Here is a 25,046-nt window from a genome sequence, read left to right on the forward strand (position 1 = left end):
GTAGAAGAACATCTGCCTCTTTCACCTCTCTATGAAAAATGTACAAGAGTTACAAAAATAATACAATCATTGGGCATGTTTGTGCTGGTTTAGGTTTTTGAAACCCCCTGGTCATTTTGTTATCAGTATAGATTCACAATTCATTTGGTTTTGTTAAGCTTTCAGACACATATGAAACAATTGCCTTGGAGCAGAACTACATGTTACTTTTTATTAAGCCGTTTCCAAAAGCAGCCTCTGGTACTTCTTTTTGTAGAAGCCTTTTTTTCAATAGAAGGGGAGGTTTTTAAACATTCTTATCTGCTGTTTTATGATCCAAACTACCCCCATCTGCTTTTAAACAAGAACAAAGTAGCCCAGATGTGTTTTTTTTTAAATCAGGAAATTTGTGATAGAGAAGACAGAGCCCCTTTCCTTTAGCATCATTCTTCCCCTCCAAAAAGCCCCAGAGGCTGAATTTGGGGAAAAAATAATTAAACATGCTAACAGAAATAGATGTAACATATAATTCTGCCCTCAGAGTGCAGAATATAGGATCCGAGATTTAAGTTCTTTGTCCTTTAAAAAAAATCTGCTCTGTAAGGCCTAAAAATATCAGTATGGCTAAGTACTGTGCAGCAAAATTTGTTAATGTTACGATATATATTATGTTCACTCATAATCAAGCTGTTATGCTACAAAACTATGTACTGGGAGGGGAAGTATAATGTTCTGTTGTTAGTATTTTAGTTAATATACTAATAATCAGAGTTAAGAACAATTTATCTATAATTCAACTGAATTCATTATTTTGGCAGACATAATGAAACTAGTCAGTAGTGTGAGAAGGAACATGACTCATTAGCTTTGCCTTGAATGCTTACTAATCCTGTGGAACAAATGTCTCCTCATCACCCCCCACTTTCCATTTAAGCTGCAGACACCAGTCTTTTAAAGTGTTTATTCATGTTTCCTGGTTAGCTAAGTTGCTCTGTTTATCATACATTATTTAGAGCAACTTAAAATGTAGCAGACGTAGTGGAAGTGGGGGCGAGAAGACAGGGAAAACCCACAGTACCTAAACAGTAGGTTGTAAGGAGATTTTCATAGGCAGGCTGTTCTGACAAACAGTGAATTGATTCCTGATTTATGGTCAATAGTGTAATTACTGGAAAACAGGAAGCTCAGTAACCAATATAGTTTACATTTGTACATACCAGTGTATCATACACAGTCCCTAAATTTCCATGATCAGATCCACAAATAAGCAAGTTAGAGGTCTATGTTCAAATATAAGAAGAGCGCAGCTAACATATGGTGTGATCCCATAGGGTTTTCAAGGCAAGACAGGAACAAACAGAGCGTGGTTTGCTATTGTCTGCCTCTGGGTTTGACCTTTTTCCTTAGTGGTTTCCCATCCAAGTACTGATTAGGGCTAACTGTGCTTAGCTTCCAAGATCTGATGAGTTCAATCAGACTAGCTGGGCCATCCAGGTCAGTTTAGAAGAGAACATACTTGCTGTCTCAAGGCACCTATGATGAAAGAATTTTAGATATTGGGTGATGATCATCTGTTCACATTTAGTAGCACAGGGACCACATCTGGACTCTGAGCAATCTATATTGCTAGTAATGCAGACTAGGAATACTGGTCTTGTCCCTGCTTCCATTGGCTTTTATTTCCATAGGTCAAGTTTGTGTTTGCTCTTTCAGTTATCTTCTCACAATCACATTCCCAGTCCAGTTCTTTCTGAGAAGTTTTCTCCCATGAAAAACTTCTGTTTACAACTGAACAAAATTATGCTGTGAGGCTATTTGTTAACAATACTTAACTACTGCTGATCCTAGGCATTATCACAAAACTAGAACAAGTAAAGATGAACAGTCCTGATTCCACTTTTTTCTTACTTTTCTCCAATAGAACAGTGAATGGTATTTTTTTTTCCTTTGGAACACTTAAGTATGGTGGCTATTTATATAACTTTTTCCTATAACTTTTAATTCTCAACATGTATTTTAGGATGTATAAAACAGTAAAACTAACCCAACATTGTGCTCTTCTCCTTTCAGGTTATTGGAGTTATTAGCAAAGAATATATCCCCAAAGGAACACGTTTTGGACCTCTGGTTGGAGAGATCTATACCAATGACACTGTTCCTAAAAATGCAAACAGAAAATATTTTTGGCGGGTAAGCAAAAAAGAGAGAGAGAGAAAGAGAGACGGTTTTATTAAAGTAGATCATAAAACAAGTACTTAAGTAAAGCCACCACACTTCTGTGTTGAACTGGCTGGAGTACTACTGTGCATTGGTGGTTGGCAAATTCTTTTACATGGCTTCATGCTTACTTATATAAAATTTAACATGAATGTATGGACTAAGAATGACAACTGTGTATCAGCTGGATTTTTCCACAGAACTAGATCAGATTGTTTAAAAAAAAACCTGTTGATTTACATCTCTATACATTGCCAGTCATTCTTTGCTTGTGTGTCCTTTATTTTGTGGCTGTGACCCTTATTCTAGAAAGCTTCCAAAACCAATTAGTTCTATTGCTAAATCTCATACACTGCATTTAATTAAACTACTAATTACTTTTGGAAGCCTGGAACAATTGCAAATAGACTATTTACCTTGTGTCCCATCCCAGTTACAGAAATGACTAAGGTTAGTTTAAAAACATGCTGCTGCCAAGCCATCTACTTTATAATGGCCACAATAAATAATAATAGTTGTGGCAGAAAGGAATAACATTTGTTGGCTAGCATGTTGCGTTGGACATTCACTCAGTAGATGGCTTTCAGCAAGTCACTCAGCCTAACCTACCTTACAGAAATTGTTGCAAGATTTAAAAGTTGGTCTGTTTTCTTTGGAGAAAGGGTGAGGTATGTTCAGGGGCACATATGTAGCTTATGATTTCATGCAACTTGCCAATCGTTCATTTTTCTAAGTAGTTTCAGGTAGGTAGCCATGTTAGTTTGCAGTAGAACAGCAGGATTTGAGTGCAGTGGCTTCTTAGAGAGCAACAAGATTTTCAGGATATAAGATTTTGAGAGTCAAAGCTCTCTTCTTCAGATAAAGAATTAAAAAACAATCTACACATTCTGAGATTCCAAAGCCTTTTCTGTGCTATCTATCAGTCGGCAAGTGTACAAGTATCTATTAGAATGCTTACCCTTGTTAAATGGAATTACATGGCATGGAAAGCTAATGTCAGAGAGGGAGGTTCTTGCATAGCTTTCTAAAACATTTTTATGGAGGAATATTTAAAGATGAAAATGTAGCTTGGTTGTTCAGATTCACTAAAACCCATAGCTGTCTCAAATACAGTATACTTGCTTATATTTGCCACAAAATATAGCTGCAGTTTTCCCACATTAATTTGACTCTGAAGACCGATTCTAATGTTTCTGAGAGTCAATGTGGTCCCTAGTCTAGAATCTCAGGTGTGGATTCTTGTACTGTATGTCATGGAAACTTTATTGTCTTAGGAAAGATGGCATCTATCCACTTCCATTCTCTCTCTGGAATAACAGAGGCCTATCTCATTATGCAAGGGAAAACACAATAAAGATTGTAAAGGGTTTTGAAACTTTAAAACTTCTGCATTAATGAAAAATAGAAGTAGGACACTTTCTTATCCATACTTCTGCTACTGTTCATATTTAACAATGAGCCAAGAAAAAAGCTCATATGTGATCAGATATGAATTGGAGCATTGAGGTACCTTAGAAGATGATTCTGATTGCCACAGAGCTAGCATCCTAAGTGAATGACTTGTCTTCTGAAAAGTCTTTCAATCTACTGATTCTTTTGACTCACACAACATCAAGTGGAACAGATTCTTTTCTGAGGGTCTGAAAACAGTCTTGCACATGCAAAGGAAATTGTGGAAGATAATTTCCCACATGTCATATAAAAGACATCCTGATTTGGCTGGCAGGAACAGGACCATCTGTTGTATGTGATCATAAATGTTCCATTCAAATTATATCCTCTAAAAGGAGAAGGCGTGAATACACTTTGAAAACTCTTAAGGTGACATCATTTCGTGTAATTCCTGCAATGTGACTGGGCATTTTTTTAAATTGTTGTGTTACATGGAAATCTGGTGTGTTAAAATAAGATTTCACGAGCATTTGTGCTCTCAATGTAGTAGAATGTATGTTTTTGAAAAAAGCGTATAGTAAATTTGTTAAGAAATGGAAAGGTAACTGGAAGTCACTCAATCAAATGTCTATCTGTAATAGAAGTGCAAAGTAATGGAACCCCGAGTTCCTGGATGTTCGCAAATCGGAGCTAACAAACTTAAAAACTCCTCTTGAGGGCATAATTTTTTAGGCTTTGTTTCCATCGTTCTCATAACAAAAACACCGCAAAATCTCTCAAGCTTCTTTGATGAAGCCACATGTATTTCCTCCTCCTCAAATGACAGGAAGTAAGAAAGTGATTCTGGTGTTTACTGCCTGTGTTAAAAGGCCAGCTTGCTCTTGCTGTCTTTTTTTCTTTTTTTAAAAAAAGCTTCTCAGTCAATTCTTATATCAAACGTTAATAAGAAATTGAAAATGAATGTGAATAAGCACAGGGCAAAATTCTCCAGTGTTGCATGGAGAAAGGGGAAAGCCATTTTTATGGTAATTTGGAAGCAGTTCTGTCAGAGAAAAAGAAAAGTCTATTTTACGTTACAGTCTATATGTAATCTTTCAGGTTAATCAGGTTTTTTCATTTTCATATTGTCACTAACATTTTGGAAACCAAAGATATATTGAATCACTATACTGTTTACTTTTCTGTAACCAGCTACAGAAACATAGCAGCTGAGAATAAAATGTGTCTCTCTCACGCTGTCAAAACCTGGCCCCCTTTCATCTCCAATTAGATATAACTTCTATCAAAGTACAGCTCACATTACCACACCCAGTATTTCAACTAAAGGGCTGCATTCCAAGTACAACCATTACGGGGAGGGGGATGTTTGCATAACTTAAAGATAGTTATAGATAGTTGGGGAGGGTGAAGCGACACGTATTGAGTCTATAGCAGAAAAGTGCTTGGTTGTGACATAACAAAGCTAATCAGTCTTGCAAAAATGACTCATGTTATTACTGTGAGCACAGCCAGACATTAAATTGGTAATTGCACCTGCTTGTTGACTAGCAACCTTGAAGTAGACTTGTTTTGAGGCATTGTTTAACTTTAAGCCCCACATTTTTATTCATGTGTTATAGTAAAGCTTAACATTAAATACAGAAATTATTATGGAGCATATTGAGTTGTGTTTCTCTTCCTTGCAATTATAAGATTCTCCTATTTCAAAAGGAAGTAGTGGTAGTCTTTTTTTTTATTGGCGTGCTTCATTTTTTCCCTTAAAAGGCTCTTGCTAGGTATGCCTTTGTTTTATATTGTACCATTAATGACGTTCTCTCTTTCCACAGATCTACTCTGATGGTGAGCTTCACCACTTCATCGATGGATTTAATGAGGAAAAGAGCAATTGGATGCGCTATGTAAACCCAGCTCATTCTGTTCAGGAACAGAATCTGGCTGCTTGCCAGAATGGAATGAATATCTACTTCTATACTATCAAACCCATCCCTGCCAACCAGGAATTACTTGTGTGGTATTGCCGGGACTTTGCAGATCGGTTACACTATCCTTCTACTGGAGACCTGGTGATGATGAATATCAGTAAGTGGATTACATGCTTGCACACACACACGCATATACAAAACATGTATTTGCAGTGGGGTCTAATAATATGATATATAATTATGTGACTCATCTTAATGTTAAAACAGGTTTGCAGTGGAAGGCATTTTTAAAAAGTCCTTTTCGTGATTAAAAAAACACAGTTTGGCACCGTAAGCCTTGATACGTGTACCAGCACATCTAGTGCCAGCAAAACACTGGAACAGAGCCAGCTAAACATCCTGTTTGCGACTTGGCATTGCTATGGCTGTTTCAGAGTTCATCCTGAGCATCTGTATATTGGTGAGACATCAGACTATAAGAATTAAAATAGTTATTAAGCCACTAATCTTTAAAATGTTTGATAAAAATCAAACATATTTTTAGTGCAGTGGAGCACAACCCATTGTCACATCTTTCTGTAGGGATTTCCGTAGGTATCATGAATTTCAGGACTGATGGTTTACAGACTTTTTTGGGATCTTGAACACTATTTTATACTAGCTTGTGATTTGGAAACACACATAATGATTAGAGATGAGCACGAACAGCAATACGAACAAAAAAAACTCACGAACAGCCCAATCTGCTGTTCGCGAACAAGCTGTTTGTGAGGCCCCATTCTAAAGGAACAGCTGATTCTTGCAAGCCTTGTTTGTTGCTGTTCATCAAGTCTGACAATCTGGCACCTGCAGTCAATTCCCTTGACAACCGGAGGCAGGGACTGCCTGAACTCTGTCTGAACTCCTGCTGTTGCCCTGGAAACCCCAATCTAAGCCCAATTTAGCTTCATAGGCAGGTCTTCCTTTCAAGTGTGGAGCTCCAAATTTGTTACAAGGGAGCAAAGAGCAGTGGGGAGGGGGGCTCCCAGCTCTGACTTTGTAGACAGTGGAGAGGGAGAGAGACAGTCGCTTTTGGCATTTTGATAGAGAGAGTGCATTGGAGCTTGAATTTTCTTTGTGTGCGGTGGGATAGGGATCTACCCCTTCAAGTTCCAGGGCTGCTGCCAGGCTCTGGGGCCAAAATATTGTTTATTATTGGTACCTTTCCTGGTGCCTGCTCAGGTCAGGTTTCTGGGAGTGGTGCAGTAGGGATCTTGACTTGAATGATGGCTGGAGGAGAGCCTGCTGGCCCCCATGAACAGCCAACCACGAACATTTTCATGAACAGGGCCATGTTCATGGTTGTTCGTGAGTCCCTGTTTGTGGATGGCAATGAACAACAAACATCATGTTCGTTTTTTTTCTGTTCGTGCCCATCTCGAATAACGATTAGTGATGTGTGAACTCTCCTCTGCTTGAAGTGCAGTTGGGTTGCCAATGGCAAGTGAATGCTGAAAAAATTGCTTGTTATTGAAAATTAGTTTCAAATTGGCTTGTAAATAACTTGCATATGCATGCTTCCACACTGCCACTTGGGAATTTTAGTGTAAGGGAAAATACCACATTGCCAAGGAAACCATAATTCTATCCCTTTTTCTTCATTGTATGTTTTACATGATGATTCTGTGCCCTCTGACTAGCACCTGGCAAATGAGAAGAGGCACTTATTACCATGCCTTGGCTACTGCAGTTTCTCCACCAGTTCCTAGTACTCTATAGAAGAATGATCTTACGCTATGCGGAAGGCAGTATCTTAAATGGGAAAAAGTTACTGATATAAATGTGGCTTCTATTCTTTGATGATTCCAGTTTTGGAATAATATTCTGGCTCTGTTCTATTAAAAACAAAGGAATAACAAACTAACTTTCAGTGATCAAGATCACAGCATACCTAATGCATGCAAGGTATCTTTTCAACAAAGAATCATCATGCCAATCCTAGAAATGCCCCATTGCATAAAATAGTGATTTTAGAACATTTAGAGGCATCCTTATTAGTGATGTCATGAAATAATAAAAAGCATACTCCTAATATAAATTTCCCCTGTCCATAATACTCTTTTTATTATGAGCCTCCTTCTCCTCTGTTCTCAATTAAAAATTAGATGTAATGTGAAGGTAGCCCATACACTCAGTAGAAGCTGGCAATTCTTACATGTTTTCATGAAGAATTATTGAAAAATAAATGGCATTAATTAGTTTTGTGTATAAACAGGACAGGAGTAACTTAGTTGGTGCAGAAGCTATTTTGGATGGGATGTAGCAAATACCCTTAAAAATAAATGCAAGCATCCTTAGGTTGATACTAAGAAAAACATCCTAATTATAAGATTAGCTGAGCAATGGAACAAATTGCATAGGGAGGCCGAAGAATATCCTTTCTTGGAAGCTTTCAGAAAAGGGCTGGACAGGTATTTATCATGCATGCTTTGGGTACAGAGTATCCTCACTTGAGGCAAAGGTGTAGGCTGGATGTCCTGATTACTAGGACATCTGGAATAGACAAGCAGCTGTGTCACTTTGAAGTTATTTACTAATTTAATGGTATCTTCAAGTAAGTGCTCACCCTTTGGAATCTATCACTTCTAACAGCAAACTTGATGGTTCCATTCTATCAATGGAGTAGCATATCAGAGCCAGCCCCAGAGAAAGCTGAGATTTCTCCATTCTCAGGGGCTATACAGGTATGCAGGCAAATGTGGGGGGGTACAAAAATTACCTAACAAGTACGCTCATTTCTTTCCAGGATCTGTGGATGCTGAAAACCATCGAGCATCAGTTAAAGGGTGGGAGAAAAAAAGGAGGGATGGGAAAATAAAATGGAGGAAAGGAAACTCAAGTACTACCCAGTGGTCCTTAGAATAAGAGCAAGATAAAAAATGTACTAATTTCCTAATTGATTGTTTTTTCCATATACACACACAGTTCTGTGTGGACCCATAACAAGCTGAACACATTAAAATAGCTAGTTTGAATAAATTTGGAATGCATTTCTCAGCAGAGTTACATCTTTTGAAGCCTAAGACTTGTTGGGGAGGGGGTTTATTATAACTTTACTTAGGATTGCACTGTTTTAAAAACTATTTTGGCTTGGTCATTTCTATTTTTTTTCACAGTGACCATTTGTTATATGGAAATGTGCATAGTCAGAGAAATGGAGACAAGATTATTTTTAAAAGAAATGAAAATAGGTATGAATGGTTACAAGCAAGTAGTACAGATCACCTGAACCATATCTTACTACAGCAACAGAACACACCCCAATGCAAATTTTATTATAGTGCAGTAGCTGTAGAATTCAATTCTAAATTCAGGACTTAGAAGTGTGTAACAAGTTAGGATGGAGGAAATCTCTCTCAGACTAACTTCACAGGTTTTTGAAACCACAGATATGTAGAGGAATGGCAAGTTAGCAATACAGTAAATATTGCAATCAATAGAAGCTGGCCAGTAGTAGTGCTAAACAACCAGACTTGGAAGCCAATTAAAATGTAAAATATCATAATTCAAACTTAGGTTAGTCAAATTAACTTCAGTGGAACTAAAACTTTACACCAAGTTCCACACACCAGCAAACCTTGGCCACACATGCCCACTCAGAATTATCCTTGCTTCGCTGTGGGATATTAAAGTTATTGATGCAGTAGCAACTTTGTTTAACTGCTATTATGGTGCCCAGTGTGGTGCCTAGTGTATTTGTGGGACTTCTGGATCAGGGCCAATGACATCGACATAATTGGGTTATGAGTTGGACAGGCCACCTGTGACCCATTTAGAAAGAAATTATGAAGTAATGGTAATTCTTAGTCTCCATTTCTAGCTTTGTGGAAATTTTTTTTGCCTACCTCAGAACTTCTAGGTTCTCTTTCTACTAGTGAAATACATTCCTTATTTAGATCAAAAATATGAATCAGCATTATTAATATTCATCACTCAAAATGTTCAGCAGCATTTACTTCTGAAATGACTTTGCACACCCACAGCTATTTTTCAAGGTCTCAGGGGAAAGAACTAGAGTAAAATCTCTCAGGCTGCTAGTAGACAATCAACAAAGGAGATAGTTCTTCAAAATACAGTGAGGGACATAAGATTGTCCTTGCTGGATCTGACCAGTAGTCTATGTAGCCCAGCATCCTTTTTTACACAGCAGCCAACCAGTTGCCCTGGGGGGCCAGCAGACAGAGGATACAGTTTGTTTCCTTGCATCTGACAAAGAGAGCTGTGGCTCTTGAAAGCTTATGTTACAATAAAGTTGATTAGTCTTAAAGGTGCTACTGGATTCTTTACTAGTTTGTTTCCTAGCACTGGTATTCAGAGGTTCCCTTTACACAACATGACTAGTAGCCATTGATGGGCTTATAGCCCATGAATCTGTCTCAGCCTCTTTTAAAACCATCTGTGCTTGTGTCCATCACTACATCCACTGGCACTGAATTCTACAATTTAATTACTTATTGAGTAAAGTAGTACTTCCTTTTGCCTGTCCTGAACCTATAGCCTATCAATCTCATTGGGTGCCTGTGAGTTTTAACATTATGGGAGAAAAGGCTTACTCTATCCTCATGCATAATTTTTATAAACTTCTATCATGTTCCCCCTTGGTCATCTTTTTTATTCTAAACTGGAAAGTCCCAGGTCTTCAACTTTTCCTCATAGGAAAGGTGTTCCAATCCCATAATCATCTTGGTTACTCTCTTCTGTACTCATTTCAGCTCTGCAATATCCTTTTTGAGATATGGCAACCAGCTGTTCCATAACAATTTCCCATTCACTTGCTGCTTCATTGAATTCCATGGGACTATACATTATAAATATTCATCAGATTCGATGTAATGACAGGGAAGAAAGGGATAATGAAAATGTGCCAAGTTTAGAATTTGTATGTATTTAAAGTTCCTATTTCTTTGTTCCTTCCCTTGTGGTAGAAAGGGCCATCAAGTCACAGCTGACTTATGGCAACCCCATAGGGTTTTCAAGTCATGAGACATTCAGAGGTGCTTTGGCATTGTCTGCCTCTATATGTACCACAGCAAGCCTGGCCTTTCTTGATGATCCCTTATCCAATTACTAACCAGGTCTGACCCTGCTTAGCTTCTGAAAGCTTGGTTTGGGACTGCCTAGGCCATCCATGCTGGGGCTCCTTCCTTTAATTTATATAAGTAATGCTTTTGTGGCCACTGGTAGGAAACATGCTTTATTTTGCAATGCAATCCTAAGAATTATACCCTTTTAAGTCAATGGATTTAGAAGGATATAACTTTGCTTTAAAAGTTGTACTTTAGTTTGTCCAGTCTACCATATTGGATGAGCCAGGCACCCCAGTGGCATGGCAGTGAGCGGGGAGGCGAGCAGGGAAGCAGGCCGCCCACCTCAGGTGAGCAGGACGCTCCTGCATGATGCCATCACAAGTGACATCATCACGCAGGGCCGGAGCACAGGGCAAGAGTCACCACCTCCTGCCCCGGGAGCCCTATGACCAAATACACCCCTGCCCCTCCCAATCACCAAGAATACTGAAAGCAGGTTGGAAAAGGTATAATTTTGGAGCTGTATTTAAAATTCACCATTTTTAAGCCTACAATATCAATTTGGTTAGCCGGGGGTGGGGGGTGCAAGTAGGTATCTCACCTCAGGCGCCAGAAACCCTTGCACCAGCCCTGGCTGGGACACAGTCAGAATCAGCTATAATGTGCTCTGGTTCCTATAATTTAACAGGCAGAGCGGTCTCTTCCTGCATTATCTTTCATTATCTATATGATGCCCTTGCACTAATGTCTGCTCAAAGAACATGGCATGCTTTAGTCTGCTTCAAGTGTTACAGTGTTCTCAGTCATCTTTTACAAAAAGGACTTACCAGTGTACTATATTGATACAATTTTTGAAGCACTCAAGTATCTTGAAGTCTTTTAAATATAATTTTAAATTATACAGCACCCTCAGTGTGCTTGAAATATTTTTTTAAAAAGTCTAGAATAGCCTAGAATAATAATCCTATAATTAATAAGTAGTAATGGATCTGATTCCCTTTAAGTTTAACCTGGTGTTATTCATCTTCCCAGCGCAAATTCATAAATTAATATGACAAAACTAGATTTTATATTAGTAATGTGTTCTTTGTTTTAAAAATCAAATTGCTATATTGATTTGAAAAATTCATTGTCTTATTGTTGTATTGCAGCACACAGCCATGTGAATCCAAAACAGCAAGCTAATAGCAAAGATGAACTTTATCAGAAGAGTGTTCCCAAAAGAGAGCACAGTGTAAAGGAAATCCTGAAAAATGATTCCAGTCATCCTAAAGGAAAAGACTTACTCCACACCCACATTTCACCACATTTTCAAGAAAAAGACTTGGATGTCTTAAGAAAAAACTGTAGTCCTGAAAGGCCTTTCTACCCACGCATTGTTTACCCAATCCGACCTCATATTCCAGAAGATTATCTGAAGGCTTATGGGATGGAGAGGCCTGGTTACCTTGCCCACTCACCCATTCGATCTTCTACCACACCAAGCCCCTCAGCAAGAAGTAGTCCAGACCAAAGTTTAAAAAGCTCAAGCCCTCACAGCAGCCCAGGGGTTACAGTTTCACCCTTGGCTCCTGTGTCCCAAGAGCACAGAGAACCTTATCCTTACCTGAATGGACCCTATAGCTCAGAAGGATTAGGGTCATATTCTGGATATGGAACCCCAAACCATCTTTCACAAGCCTTTATACCTTACAATTCCCCCTATCATAAATTCCTGTTACCACCATACAACATGAGCTGTGGCAGCCTGAGTACTTTGAACAGCCTCAACAATTTCAACCTCCTTCCAAGGATGTATCCCTTCTACAGCAACCTATTCAATGGAGGAAGCCTTTCTAACCATATGCTGAATCCATCGACCATTCCAAGTTCACTGCCATCTGATGGAAGCCGTCCGCTGCTTCAGTCTGACCATCGCCGGGACTTTCTTATCCCTGCACATAACAGTGCCTTCTCCATCACAGGAGCTGCTGCCAGCATGAAAGACAAGCCATGCAGCCCAACCAGTGGATCACCCACAGCTGGCACAGCAGCCACTTCAGAACATATAATGCAACCTAAACCTACCTCGGCAGTGTTGGCTGCCACCAGCAGTGAAGAAGCCATGAATCTCATCAAGAGCAAACGAAACATGACTGGTTACAAAACTCTTCCATACCCACTGAAGAAACAGAATGGGAAGATAAAGTATGAATGCAATGTCTGCTCCAAAACCTTTGGCCAGCTCTCTAATCTAAAGGTAGGCTTTTAAAAGAAAACTTATTTCTAGACAGTATTAATGAGATCATACATTTTTCCTTCATGTGATTGTTATGGATTTGTATTTTTAACCATTTGAAATAGCTTGTTAGCCAAAACCAGCTTCCTGGGCTCACTTTCATTTTACAGGCTTTTACATTCCCTTATGTAGGATTTATGTAATTCTGTTGAAGAATTATTTATTATCCACAGAATAAATAATTCAGATTTGAAAATAATTGCATGGTCCATATGTTTTGATGTTGATACTTAGCCCTATTTAACCCATGTGAAGTATTGTGGAGCTTGTTGGAAGAGACCAAGCCAATGACCAAGGCAAATGAGGAACCACACTTACTGGTAGTCACTGAGTGGCAGTAGCAGAAGCAGAAGGACAAAGTACGTGGAGTTTTGCAGTTGCCTACTGGCCAGAAGTATCCATCATAGGCCATTAATCTCATCACTGGTACTGAGCACTGCTGAGCCGCACAGCCACTGTGTTCATGTGCTATGCTGACTTGCTCAATGTTGCCATCTTTTGATGCCCACCAGCAAGTTGTATGGGCATTAATTTCCCTTGGTCAGTGATGGCAGCCTGATTATTTAATTAATCCACAACCATGATACATTATGAAAAGCCAAAAAGAAATACATAGAATTTGGAAAACAGCATTTTTGATTGAACTCAGGTCGTGAGCAGAGCTTGGGCTGCAGTACTACATCTTACCCCTCTGCACCACAGGGCTCCTATAGCTTAGCTTATGGTCAGATAATAGTATGTTCAACCATTGCTGCTTTAGTTATTATTGTACATTGTGCGGTATTTTGAGCACTCAGCAGATAATATTGTAATTTAACATACTGTCTTAGACACTGTTGTAAGACTTCCATAAATTTTTGTATTTAAAAGGTCCACCTTCGAGTACATAGTGGAGAAAGACCATTCAAATGTACTACATGTAATAAAGGATTTACTCAGCTGGCTCACCTTCAAAAGCACTATCTGGTACACACAGGAGAAAAACCCCATGAGTGTCAGGTATGTAGCAGTTTCTGTGGGGAAATTATGCCTCTACTAAACAGTGCATCAATGCCCATTAGGCAGAACTGAGCATGATGCTGGAATATTATTTGATATTGACAGTTTCAATTAAACAAAAGGTTATTTTGTGTTTGGCAGCAGCCACTGTAGCAGCATGTACATCAAAGGTGGCAGGCATGGGTCTGTCTTATGTACACACATTGCTTCTTTGGGTCATGAATGTTTTATGTTTTAACCCCTGACTGTTTAAAACTCATGGTGTTGCAACCAACCATAGCACCAAATATTATTTATCATGGATTAAAATACAAATGATAAAAGGATGTGATTTTAAATGAGAGCAAAGGCTCAATGGAGTTTAAAAATTCAGTCACTTATGATTGCGTGTTTAAATTGCCTTCTGAAAAACACACACACATTCCATTCCTGTTTCTCATGGCCTTGTTTGCTTCTCTCTAATTAGGTTTGCCATAAACGATTCAGTAGCACAAGCAACCTGAAGACACATCTACGGCTCCACTCTGGAGAGAAGCCTTATCAGTGCAAACTTTGCCCTGCTAAATTCACCCAGTTTGTGCACCTGAAACTGCACAAACGTCTCCACACCAGAGAGCGCCCACATAAGTGCATCCATTGCCATAAAAGCTACATCCACCGCTGTAGCCTCAAGGTCCACCTTAAGGGCAACTGCCCGATTGTCCCTGCGTCTAACCTTTCTACAGAGGACTTGAATCGGATCAATGAAGAAATTGAGAAATTTGACATCAGTGACAGTGCAGACAGATTGGACGATGTTGAGGACAACGTTGACATGGCATCTGTAGTTGAAAAAGAAATATTGGCTGTGCTCAGAAGAGAGATAGAAGGAGTTAGTCTTAAAGCATCATTGCAGAGGAACCTGGGAAATGGGCTGATCACCTCAGGATGTAATCTTTATGAATCATCAGATATTATGAAGTTGCCTCATGGTCATCCACTACCTCGGGTACCTATAAAGGTCAAGCAAGAAACAGTTGAACCAATGGACCCTTAAAATTTGTGTCTGAATTTGTATGTGTGCACACATGTGTGCATGTGTGTTTGTGTGTGTGGCAAATAAATGATTTTTTTTAATTTATGACTTGGCAAGTCAGGGTGCCTGTAGCAGTTGCTTGTATATAATGTCAATGCTGCAAAGCAATCTTGGCTTACAATAGTGTCTCTAAGGTCATTTGAAAGAAGGAACTCCAAAGTTGTTATTCTCAGGGCATAAAAAGAGGCAAGGACTGTATATTGCCTTCCCCACTTCAAAAAAGAGAGAGAGAGAGACAATCGCTCTTCCATAATCATTTTTCATTAATAGTACTTCATAATTTATTATACAATTTACCATTTGAAAGCAATAGCAATAAAATTATTACAATGATAGGAAAACTCATTGTAATTTTGAATCTAAGTGTTTATATTTTGTCTTGTGGCCATTCTTTGTAGTTTTTTTCTGCACATCTGTTTTTTAAAAAACTCAAGATTGGCTGGGGGATAAGGGAACATTATGTACCTGTTTCAAGAATGAGGTTTTTGTTTTGCCAAAGGTAAATCCTAGGAATCCCTTTAGTTGGAACAATGCTTTGTAACCAGATAAAATGAGCTGGAGTATAAAATTATCCTCAGAGAGGGAATGTCATGCTGGTATAGGCAGAGGCTGAAAGTTGAGCGATGTTTCCATCTGCAGCACTGCCTATCTAGGATGGTGGGGAAAGTGAAGTGCTCTGCCAGAAACAATACTTTCAAAATAAGTAGTCGTGTATCATGAAGTTTTGAGCAATAGTATTACAAAAATACTTATTTTTCCCTCTCCCCTAAACTTGTTTATACAAAGACTCCAAAGATGCTTCCTGCAAAGGCGGTAGTTACTAAGGCTTTTTACTAATGAAGTCTTATGAGGGAATCTGATGTGTGGATTCTCTGGGGAAGAAAATGTGATGGTTTCCCCCCCATCTGTCTGCCACTTTCCTTGGAAAGAAGTTGGTAACAAAGTTCTTTCTTGGCATACCAGGTTTTTGTTTGTTTGTTTTCCTGTATGACTCAAGATTTCTCTCAGTATTTGTATTAGTACATTTTGTGGTTAATTTAATTAAAGATTAAAAGGGCATTGCAAAGTTGCTGAACAACAGTTACCTCATTGAGTGTGTCCAGTGGTGCAGAAAATGCTGTTTTATCTAATGCTTTGCTACTTTGGAGAACAAACCATAATGTTCAGAGAAGACAGAATGTGCATTCTTTTTTCTTTTTAAAAATCTTTGTGTGTTGCTAAGCCCAAAGATACCATCAGCATACAAGGTGTAGCAAAGAATACATGTGTATTTATAGATATTTATACCAATATACCATATATGTGTGAGTGTGTATGTGTATTTTTATACTAAAGTTTGTGAGCCAAACTCTGTAATAAAATCTATTTTACATAACCAGCTTCACCCTCCAAAGGGCTGAATTATCAGTCTCTAAACCATAATACATGCTAAGGAATTCATTTGTCAATATACATGCACAGTATTTTACCTGAGGCTTGATCCCACAAGCTGTTATTGATATATGTAGTACACACAAAGAATTCATGAAGGTGGTATGGCTGAGTCTTCTGTCCCTTTATATACTTGCTGAGGACTTTGTGAAACAGCAAAAACTAGAAACCTAGGCTGGGGCAACCCTCCTTCCAAATCTTACCCACCTATATATGGTATAAATATAATACAGACTGGTAAAGAGTAGAATGAACTATTTAAACTGGTTGGGGAAGCTTGCCACCATCCCCTCTGCCTCTTGAAATGTGGCACGATCACATGTACATAACAGAGAAAAAGAGCCATCATTATTACACTCTTTACCACTTTGTGTATATATCCCTATCTCATTATAGTATAATAAAGTATTAGACTGTTTCAAGAAATGATATCAATCTAATGCTTTCTTATTTAAAATTCCAAATGTATCTATGGCCTAAAAATAAACCAATGAAAACTTTAAATATAACTTTTGAAGGAAGGACTACAGTTCATTACATTTCTGTTCCCGTAAATTGTGAGGCAAACATTTTTAAATGTAGCAGCGTTTCATAAATGTAGTACTTAACTGTAGGATGAACCAAAGTACCACTACTCTTAACACTGGACACACATTGCTTTTATTAATTGCCTGTAGTGCTTTCTTGTATTTGATACAAATTTTACAAAGATTTATATGCAGCTTTAAGAATTGTCCAGTCTTCTCCTCCCCATTTAGGACCTTTAACATGTGAATGTAGCAACAATCAGTGTTTTTTTTGAAGAAGAGGCTCTGACCAAAGTTAACAGGCTTTTTACTTTGCTAGAACAAACTATCTTATGTTTACGTACTGGTTTACATTGTTATTTATGTGCAAAATGTCAAAATGTAAATTAAATATAAAATGTTCATTGCTTTACCAATGTCTTTCATGAGTTTCTTATACAAACTAGTGGTGGCACTTGGAATTTCCAGTTTTATTTCCCTGGGTCAAATGCATATACTTGGAGCTTGTGCCTTGTTTCCACTTCTGCTTCTCTTCTGTCAACTGCAAAGGCATTCTTCTATTGTGGAGTACATTCCTCTTACACTAGGTGCTCTTCAGCTCCTGGAAAGACACTGCTCTTGTCTGAGTACAAGTGCCTAGCACCTGAGGTATGCAAGCTCCACAGCAGAAGACCACTTCTACAATGGACCGAGGAGCACAAAACAAAATATGGTATAGAATCCAAGCCATCATGTATTGACAGCCATATAGTTCTGGATAATTTCCACATTTGTGAAAGGAAGAATTATAGGTTGTTTCTGCAATCCAAACACAGATTCTAAAAATGATGAAATAAAATTTCTTCAACAAAAAAAAAATCAAGTTCCCTTTTGCTATATTCCTGTGCAGACTTCATGACTTTGGCTTCAGTGGATCCTAGCCTGGAATACAGGGCTTCCTACTAATGCAGTATTTTTATCTGTCTTTGCAAATATGCAGCACCATTTTAGAATCTCCAGTGTTACAGTAAGAAACCATTTCAGAATGTTCTGACCTTTCAAAGATGTTAAGAGAGCTTGGTTAGTCGGCTATTCAAATTCTATTTGTTCTATATTCTTTGCTGCAATGTCACCACTAGGACTCTGATGGTGTCATGGCTCATTTCTTCAACCACATGAATTCCCGCCCCCCCCCCCCCCCCCGCTGCCCTTCAGACACCTGTGGCACAAGGCCTTTTGATTCCTATCCTTGTTCCCTTGTGGCACAATGTAATCATGATGGTCATTAGCAGGATTGCCCTATCACTTGGACAGCTGGCAAAGGTTCAGATTCTAGGTACTTTACCTGTGTACTGGTCAAGATACCTTGACCTAGATTCTCAGATTTATTTTATGTAACATGCAAACAAAGAGAAATGTTTCAGAGTCTATGAAATTCTTAGCACAGAAGACACTCCCATGTGGAAATGAATGAGCTTAAATGCATTAAATCATAATGTGTGGCATTCCTATACACACCTAAAATGCCCTTTGCAGAAATAAGATAAAGTGATTAGCCATTCTAGTAACTGCTGGACAATCCAGATAAAAATAAGGGAGCTCCTGTAACACTAACAAAAACTATGTGCCTCAATGTGTGCTAATAAAATGGGACTTTCCCCCACCAAGTTAGTTCCACATTTGCTATTTCTATCATCTAGAAGCAGATCTAAAACAGAATAGGCCATGTGGCATCCCTTCCTATTAGAACTAGTAAAGAAATCATGTTCCTTTTCATATTGAGACACTCAACTCTGTATGATGTTTTAAAAGAATTTCTCTGTCCTCTTAAATTCATTTAAACATCTGTCTCAAGAATTTGAAAAACTGCCAGTGCAGAACTGTGGAGTTAAGAAAACCAGAGCACCTTCATCATAAATGTGCCAAATGATGCATGTTAGGCTCCGATATTCTACAGAGCAATTGCAGATTTTTAAAAATACACACACACATACACACCTTAGATTAATCGCTGCCATCATAAATCATACTTCATTACTTGGCAAAGAAAGACTCTTGTGCTGGAGAGTTATGTCCCAGGGTCACTTGTAAGCTTCGGAAGAGGTTTCATAAAACACATTATAGTCAAAAGGCAATGCAGATTATAGCCAGCAATCTCATCAGGATTCGGTGGACCAGCAACTGCTGTTTTTCTTGCTTTGGAAAAGCCAAAGCCAAAGCATGTCCATCTGAAATCAATGAAGAAACCTACTGGAATTCACAATTAAGGACAAAACAGTGCAAAAAGGAATAGTATTATTAGGGAAAGTAGTAACCTCTGAGTAACCTACTGTTACTGTTTACTATAGCCCCAATCCCAAGGATTCAAGAGAATAAAACAGGCAAGTGCCTGACCCATTCACACTCATATTAAGTTCAAATCCAAGAACTAGCTGTAGATATACGTAAAGGAGGAACCATCCACTTTTGGCATCCACTAGCCTCTTATGGGGTATCATTTTAAGCAGCCTCTGAGAAAACTGAGAACTCATGCATCTTCATGGTTTTTCCCTGATTTGAACCATTCTTTTATCTTGACTTGCTTCATGTTTATCCCTTTGTCTTATGAACTCACTAAGCAAAAATTTCTTTTGAAGTTAAAATGCAGTGACCATTTCAAAAAAGAAGCCAAGCAGCTAGCCTTCAGGCACCTTTGGATGTGAATGACTGAACAGGGTTTGCACCTTATTAGTATTTTTTCCTCATTATTACACATTTCAAGGTACGTTTGAAAACCATCTAAAAACTGCATTGTATTTGAGGCAATTAAAAGGAATTTTTTCTAAGCTGTCAGCAAATTTGAAAAGGTGGAAGGGTACATTAAAAAAGCAAAAACTGGCCTTATTAATAAGCAGTTAAAATGCTGTGTGGTCATGAAGTTGAAAAACACCCTTTGCGAATAGTCATATGGAGATTGCTTTTGCAAGACCTTAGAGGTACAGTGTGATTCTCCTGTTCTAACCCCTCTTACAAAAATGAGTGCATGCCGTCTCTGTGGGTGTGAAGTATCTCTACACTCCTCGACTGGCAAGTTTCATTTTGATTTGCGTTTAGAAACAGAGGACAATTTGCCTTCAGCTTTCCACAACAGAATATTGACAGCATAGCTTCATCATAGACTTGCCCAGCCAGCAAAATCTATGGTGCCTTTTCAAATAAAATTCAGTGGGTTTACCAGGAGTAAAGTAAGTAAGTTTATTTGGGAGTGCACAAGTGCAGCACAATAACAAAAAATATATTTTCCAAATTCCTGATACTATGCTACCTCCTCTGCTCAAATTAGAGTAGTTACAAATGAAGAAGGGAACAGATTCTTTTCAGAGTTTTCCTAGGATTGCCAGGTCCACATTATGAAATTCGTAGAGATTTTGGGGTGGTGTCTGGAGAGGATGGAGCTTGAGAAGGGGAGGGGAGTTCAGTGGAAATGTGATGCCATAGAGCAACGGTTCTCAACATGGTGCATGTGAGCCCCATGGCACCTTCTGACACCTTTCCTGGCACCTGCCACATTTTTAGGAAGTGGATGAGGCCAGATGGGGATTAGGCCCAGCAGAGCATCTCATTGGCCATTGGAGAACTGATAATCTGTGCAGATTTTAAAATGTTGCTTTGGCAGCTGCTGCCACCACAACACAAGAAGAGTCACTGCATAACTGAATCTATACTGTATGAAAAATGTTCTTTAAAAATATATTTATGCTTAAAGGTATCCTGTTAACCAGAGATTTTTTTTGAAATGTTGAAGAGTTACTATTAGGGTTGCCAGGTCCAACCTGGGAAATTCCTGGAGATTTGTGGTCAATGCCTGAGGAGGGGGGGAATTTGGGGAAGGATTTTTCCTAGAATTTATGGAATGCCACAGAGTTTGCCCTTTGAAACTGCCATTTTTTCAAGGGAATGAATCTAGATAGTCTGGGGATCACTTGTAATTCTGGGAGAACTCAAGGTCCCACCTGGAGGCTGGAAACCCTATACATAACCTCACTTCCTGAGATTTTGTGGTTGACTCTGCCTCTTGTGGCAGCCATTTTTTGATTGCAGTCACCACCCTGTGTCAGAATTCTAAAATTGCCCTCCAGCTCAAAAAGAACCCCAGCCATAAAGTCTAAACCTGCTATTTCCTCCAGTGGAACTGGTCTCTCTAATCTGGAAATAATTGTAGTCAGGGGTCATTTTGTACAAAAAGAGCTGGAGGAACTCATTAGCATAACTCATTAGCATAACTTATTAACATATGCCACACCCCTTGACATCACCGGAAGTGTGTCATTAGCATAACTGAGTTGCATATGCTACACCCCCTGACATCACCTATCCTGGTTGTTTTGGACCCAATCCTGGCCATTCAGGGTCAAAATTGGGCCCAAACTGGCAAAAAGGGGCTGAAAATGGCCGAAAAGGGGCTCAGAATGGTCAGGCTCAGGCTGCTGCTGAGCAGGAGAGGGATTCACCAGCCATCAGAGGCCCGATCCGGGTCATTTCGGCCCCAATCCAGGCTGAAATGGGCCCAAACTAGTCAAGAGTCAGGTAGGCGGGGCCACCTGACATGTGACCTCTTTGGGTAACTGCTAGAACTGCGTTCCAGCGTGTTCCCCCTCGAAGTGAGCCCTGATTGTAGTTTCAGGAGAATGCCAGGCTCCATTTTCTTTCTATTTATCCATCTAGCACTGCTCCTACAGCTATTGCTTTAAGCAGAAATTAAAATGGGAAGACCCTTACTTCATATTATGTCTCTGATGTTTAATTATTGCCCCTATATATTTTGCCACATTTGTTTCCAATAGTAACTATGTCGGACTTCCGGTTTGGGATTCATGGAGGTCTAACGCAGCTCCACTTGCGGAGCTGACCGGACTGCAGTTTTAACCGGCCGGTGGGGTGAAAATAGCCCGCGGCCGACTGCTCTCAGGCGGGGAGCAGGCAAAGAACGCTCAAGACCCTAGGGTGAGCTAGATCTCGGACGAGGGGGGGCTCTACACAACGGGTCCCCTCCCGATCCTTGAGGTCCCACCTTGCGACGGGTCGGCTATAATCTCTGCGGCAGTTTTGGGGCCAATTCGGCTGGCATAAGACCTACATACCCAAGCTTCGATTGGGGGAAGAAGCTGAGAGGAGAACTTAAAATCGAAACAGCGATTACAACCCGAGAAAAGTGAAGAGAAGGTAAAGATCATTATCTTCTGATACGGGACAGATTGATAAAAACAGAGAAGGAAAAAAGTAGATTTTTAAACTGCAACAGACTAGTGAAAAGGAGGGGAAGATTCGGCAGGAATTGTATTTGAAAAGAGACTAAGCTTAAAGAAGTTATTAAAGAAATCGGACTATTGTTTTGAATACCTGTGGCTTGGGAGCTGTGAGAAAAAGACACCATCGCGAGATCTGCTGTGGGAAGACGGGAGACAGGAAGTGCGTAATAACAATAGAGTGGCTGGAGAGAAGCGGCCCTTGCTGGAGGGCAGGAAGTAGGGAATCGCCATTTTTGAAAGGGGAAGGGTCGCGGCTTCAGCGGAAGAGGAAGTAGGCCATCTTGGATTACAAAATCATAGAGAAACCATAGAGAAAAGACGCCCGACATTTTGGACTCTTTAAAATTTAATTTTTAAAAGAAGATTGGGACATTTAAAACAGAAAAACGTTAAATTTTACGCCACGGAGTTAAGGAAGAGAGCGGATTCGTGGGAGCGAGCTAAAGCAAGCCCCACGATGTCAAAAAAAGAGTGGCAATCGGCAATAGAAAACCTGGATAAAAACTTGGATAAAAAACTTTTAGATATGATTAAAGAACTTAAGGACACGAAATTGGAGCTGATAAAAGAGGTTAAAGAGGTTACACAGACAGTAAAATCGGAGCTGTCAGAAGTGAAAAAAGGCATGGAAATAATACGAAGTGAATTACAAGGAACGCAGCAGAGAGTTAAAACAGTAGAAGACGCGATGGAGAATTTAGCAGACATGCAACAAACAGAGATGAGATTGGTGAAGGGGAGAATGTCAGTTGCAGAAACTAAACATATGGAGAAGCAGCTACGTTTTCGCGGCTTGCCAGAAGTGGAAGGGAAGTCAGCGCAAGAACAGATGACTGAGGTGTTGGCTGAATACCTGGGGAAGGAGGAGGAGGAAGTTGTGGCTATCCTAGACGTGGCATACCGTGTGAATTCGAGAATTGCAACCCAGAGGAAATTACCAAGAGATGTGATTGTGCAGTTTACAACACGAAATATGAAAGAGAGGATTGTGACAAAACAGTTTCAAGATCCATTGGAGATTGATGGCAAGACGATTATTATAATGAAGGAACTGCCTAGATCAGTGTTATTGGACCGGAAAAAATATAAAGTGCTAATTCAGATTTTGAAGGACATGAAAATCAGGTACAGATGGGAATTACCGGAAGGTGTGTCCTTTGAGTTTGGAGGGGCAAAAAAACGCATCAGATCTGAGCGAGAGATGGAGCGATTTATTAAGGACAATGAAAAAGACTTACCATCAAGACTATGAATATGGAGTGTAAAGTATTATCTTGGAATGTAAATGGACTAAACTCACCGAATAAGAGGAAAAATATTTTTCACTGGCTACTAAAACAAAAATGTGATATTGTTTGTTTGCAAGAGACCCATATTAGAAAACAGGATGTAAAATATTTAAAATCTGGAAAATTGGGCAAAGAATTTGTAGCGGCCTCCAACAAGAAAAAAAGAGGAGTGGTGTTGTACATAAAAGAGGAGCTACAGCCAAAACTTGTTATGAGAGATGTGGAAGCTAGATTTGTAGCAGTGGAATGCATTTGGAATTTAAAGAGAGTGTTGGTAATCGGACTTTACGCACCTAACGGTGCAAAAGAAAGCTTCTTTGAGGATTTAAGGAAGCATTTAGACGATCTTGCATATGACCAGATAATTCTTGCTGGAGACTTCAATGGAGTGACAGACTTGGAACTAGACAAAAAGACTACAACGGCACAAAAGAAAAGAGGACTATTGCCAAAGCTTTTTTTTGAGTTGATTCAACAAGAGACTCTCGAAGATGTATGGAGGAGAGAATATCCTAAAAGTAGACAGTTTACTTTCTATTCTGCAAGGCATTCTACATTATCAAGAATTGATATGATCTGGGCCTCAAAAGACTTAGCGTTATGGACTAAGGAGGTAGAAATAATGCCGATGGTAGGCTCAGATCACAACCCAATTATGTGGAAATTTGGAAAAAGGAGAAAAAGGAAAGCATGGAGAATAAATGAGGACTTGTTACAGGAAAGAGAGAATATGGAAATATTGAGAAGAGAGACAAAGTTTTTTATACAATACAACGTGAATAAAGAAGTACCAACCAATAAAGTTTGGGATGCTTACAAGGCGGTTGTAAGGGGCATACTAATGGACTTAAATGGTAGAGCAAGAAAGAAGAAAGAGGAGAAAAGACAAGAGATTGAGGAGAAAATAAAAGCCAAAGAAACACAGCTAAAAAAGAGACCAGGGAAAAAGAAGGCATACCAGGAAATTAAAATACTTCAAGAACAGCTAACAGCAATGAGCAATAAAGAATTGGAGTGGAATCTTAAAAGACTGAATCAAAAAGCGTTTGAGGGTGCTAATAAACCTGGAAAGTACTTGGCATGGCAATTGAAGAAGAAAAGGGAAAAGAAAATAATAAATAAAATTTGTGAAGACAACAAAACGTATTTGGAGCAGACTACCATTAGTAGAGCCTTTTATAAATTCTACGCTAAGCTGTATAATAAAAAAGAAGTAAACAAAGAATCAATAGCGTCATATTTGGAGAAAACCAAACTTCCAGAAATCTCGGAAGCTTGGAGAAATAAGTTGAACAGTGAAGTAACTGACGAGGAAATAAGTAAGGCAATACAATCTGCAAATCTAGGAAAGGCGCCAGGGCCAGATGGACTTACGGCTAAATTTTATAAGACAATGGCTAATGAACTGGCACCATTCCTAAAAGAAGTGATGAATGGGGTTTTAAGGGATCAAAGGATTCCAGATACTTGGAGTGAAGCGAACATATCATTGATCCCAAAAGAGGGCCAAGACCTGACTAATGTGAAAAATTATAGACCTATATCGCTACTTAATAATGACTATAAAATTTTTGCGAAAATATTGGCGGAGAGATTGAAGGGGT

General features: G+C 39.1%; 1 protein-coding gene across 2 annotated transcripts in view; it reads left to right on the plus strand.

Annotated features, from left to right (window-relative positions):
• Positions 1 to 17,298, plus strand: part of PRDM1 (PR/SET domain 1) — a 141,313-nt gene extending 124,015 nt beyond the window's left edge. For both annotated transcript variants that reach the window (XM_054991932.1, XM_054991925.1), the window contains 5 exons: positions 2,050 to 2,169; positions 5,415 to 5,667; positions 11,728 to 12,815; positions 13,725 to 13,853; positions 14,320 to 17,298. In XM_054991932.1, the coding sequence (XP_054847907.1) occupies positions 2,050 to 2,169; positions 5,415 to 5,667; positions 11,728 to 12,815; positions 13,725 to 13,853; positions 14,320 to 14,889 (2,160 nt within the window). In that variant the 3' untranslated portion in view covers positions 14,890 to 17,298. The remainder of the gene's footprint in view (positions 1 to 2,049; positions 2,170 to 5,414; positions 5,668 to 11,727; positions 12,816 to 13,724; positions 13,854 to 14,319) is intronic.
• The last annotated feature ends 7,748 nt before the right edge of the window (positions 17,299 to 25,046 follow it).

This window comes from Eublepharis macularius, chromosome 1 (genome assembly GCF_028583425.1).
Source record: "Eublepharis macularius isolate TG4126 chromosome 1, MPM_Emac_v1.0, whole genome shotgun sequence".
In the NCBI taxonomy this organism is placed as follows: domain Eukaryota; kingdom Metazoa; phylum Chordata; class Lepidosauria; order Squamata; family Eublepharidae; genus Eublepharis; species Eublepharis macularius.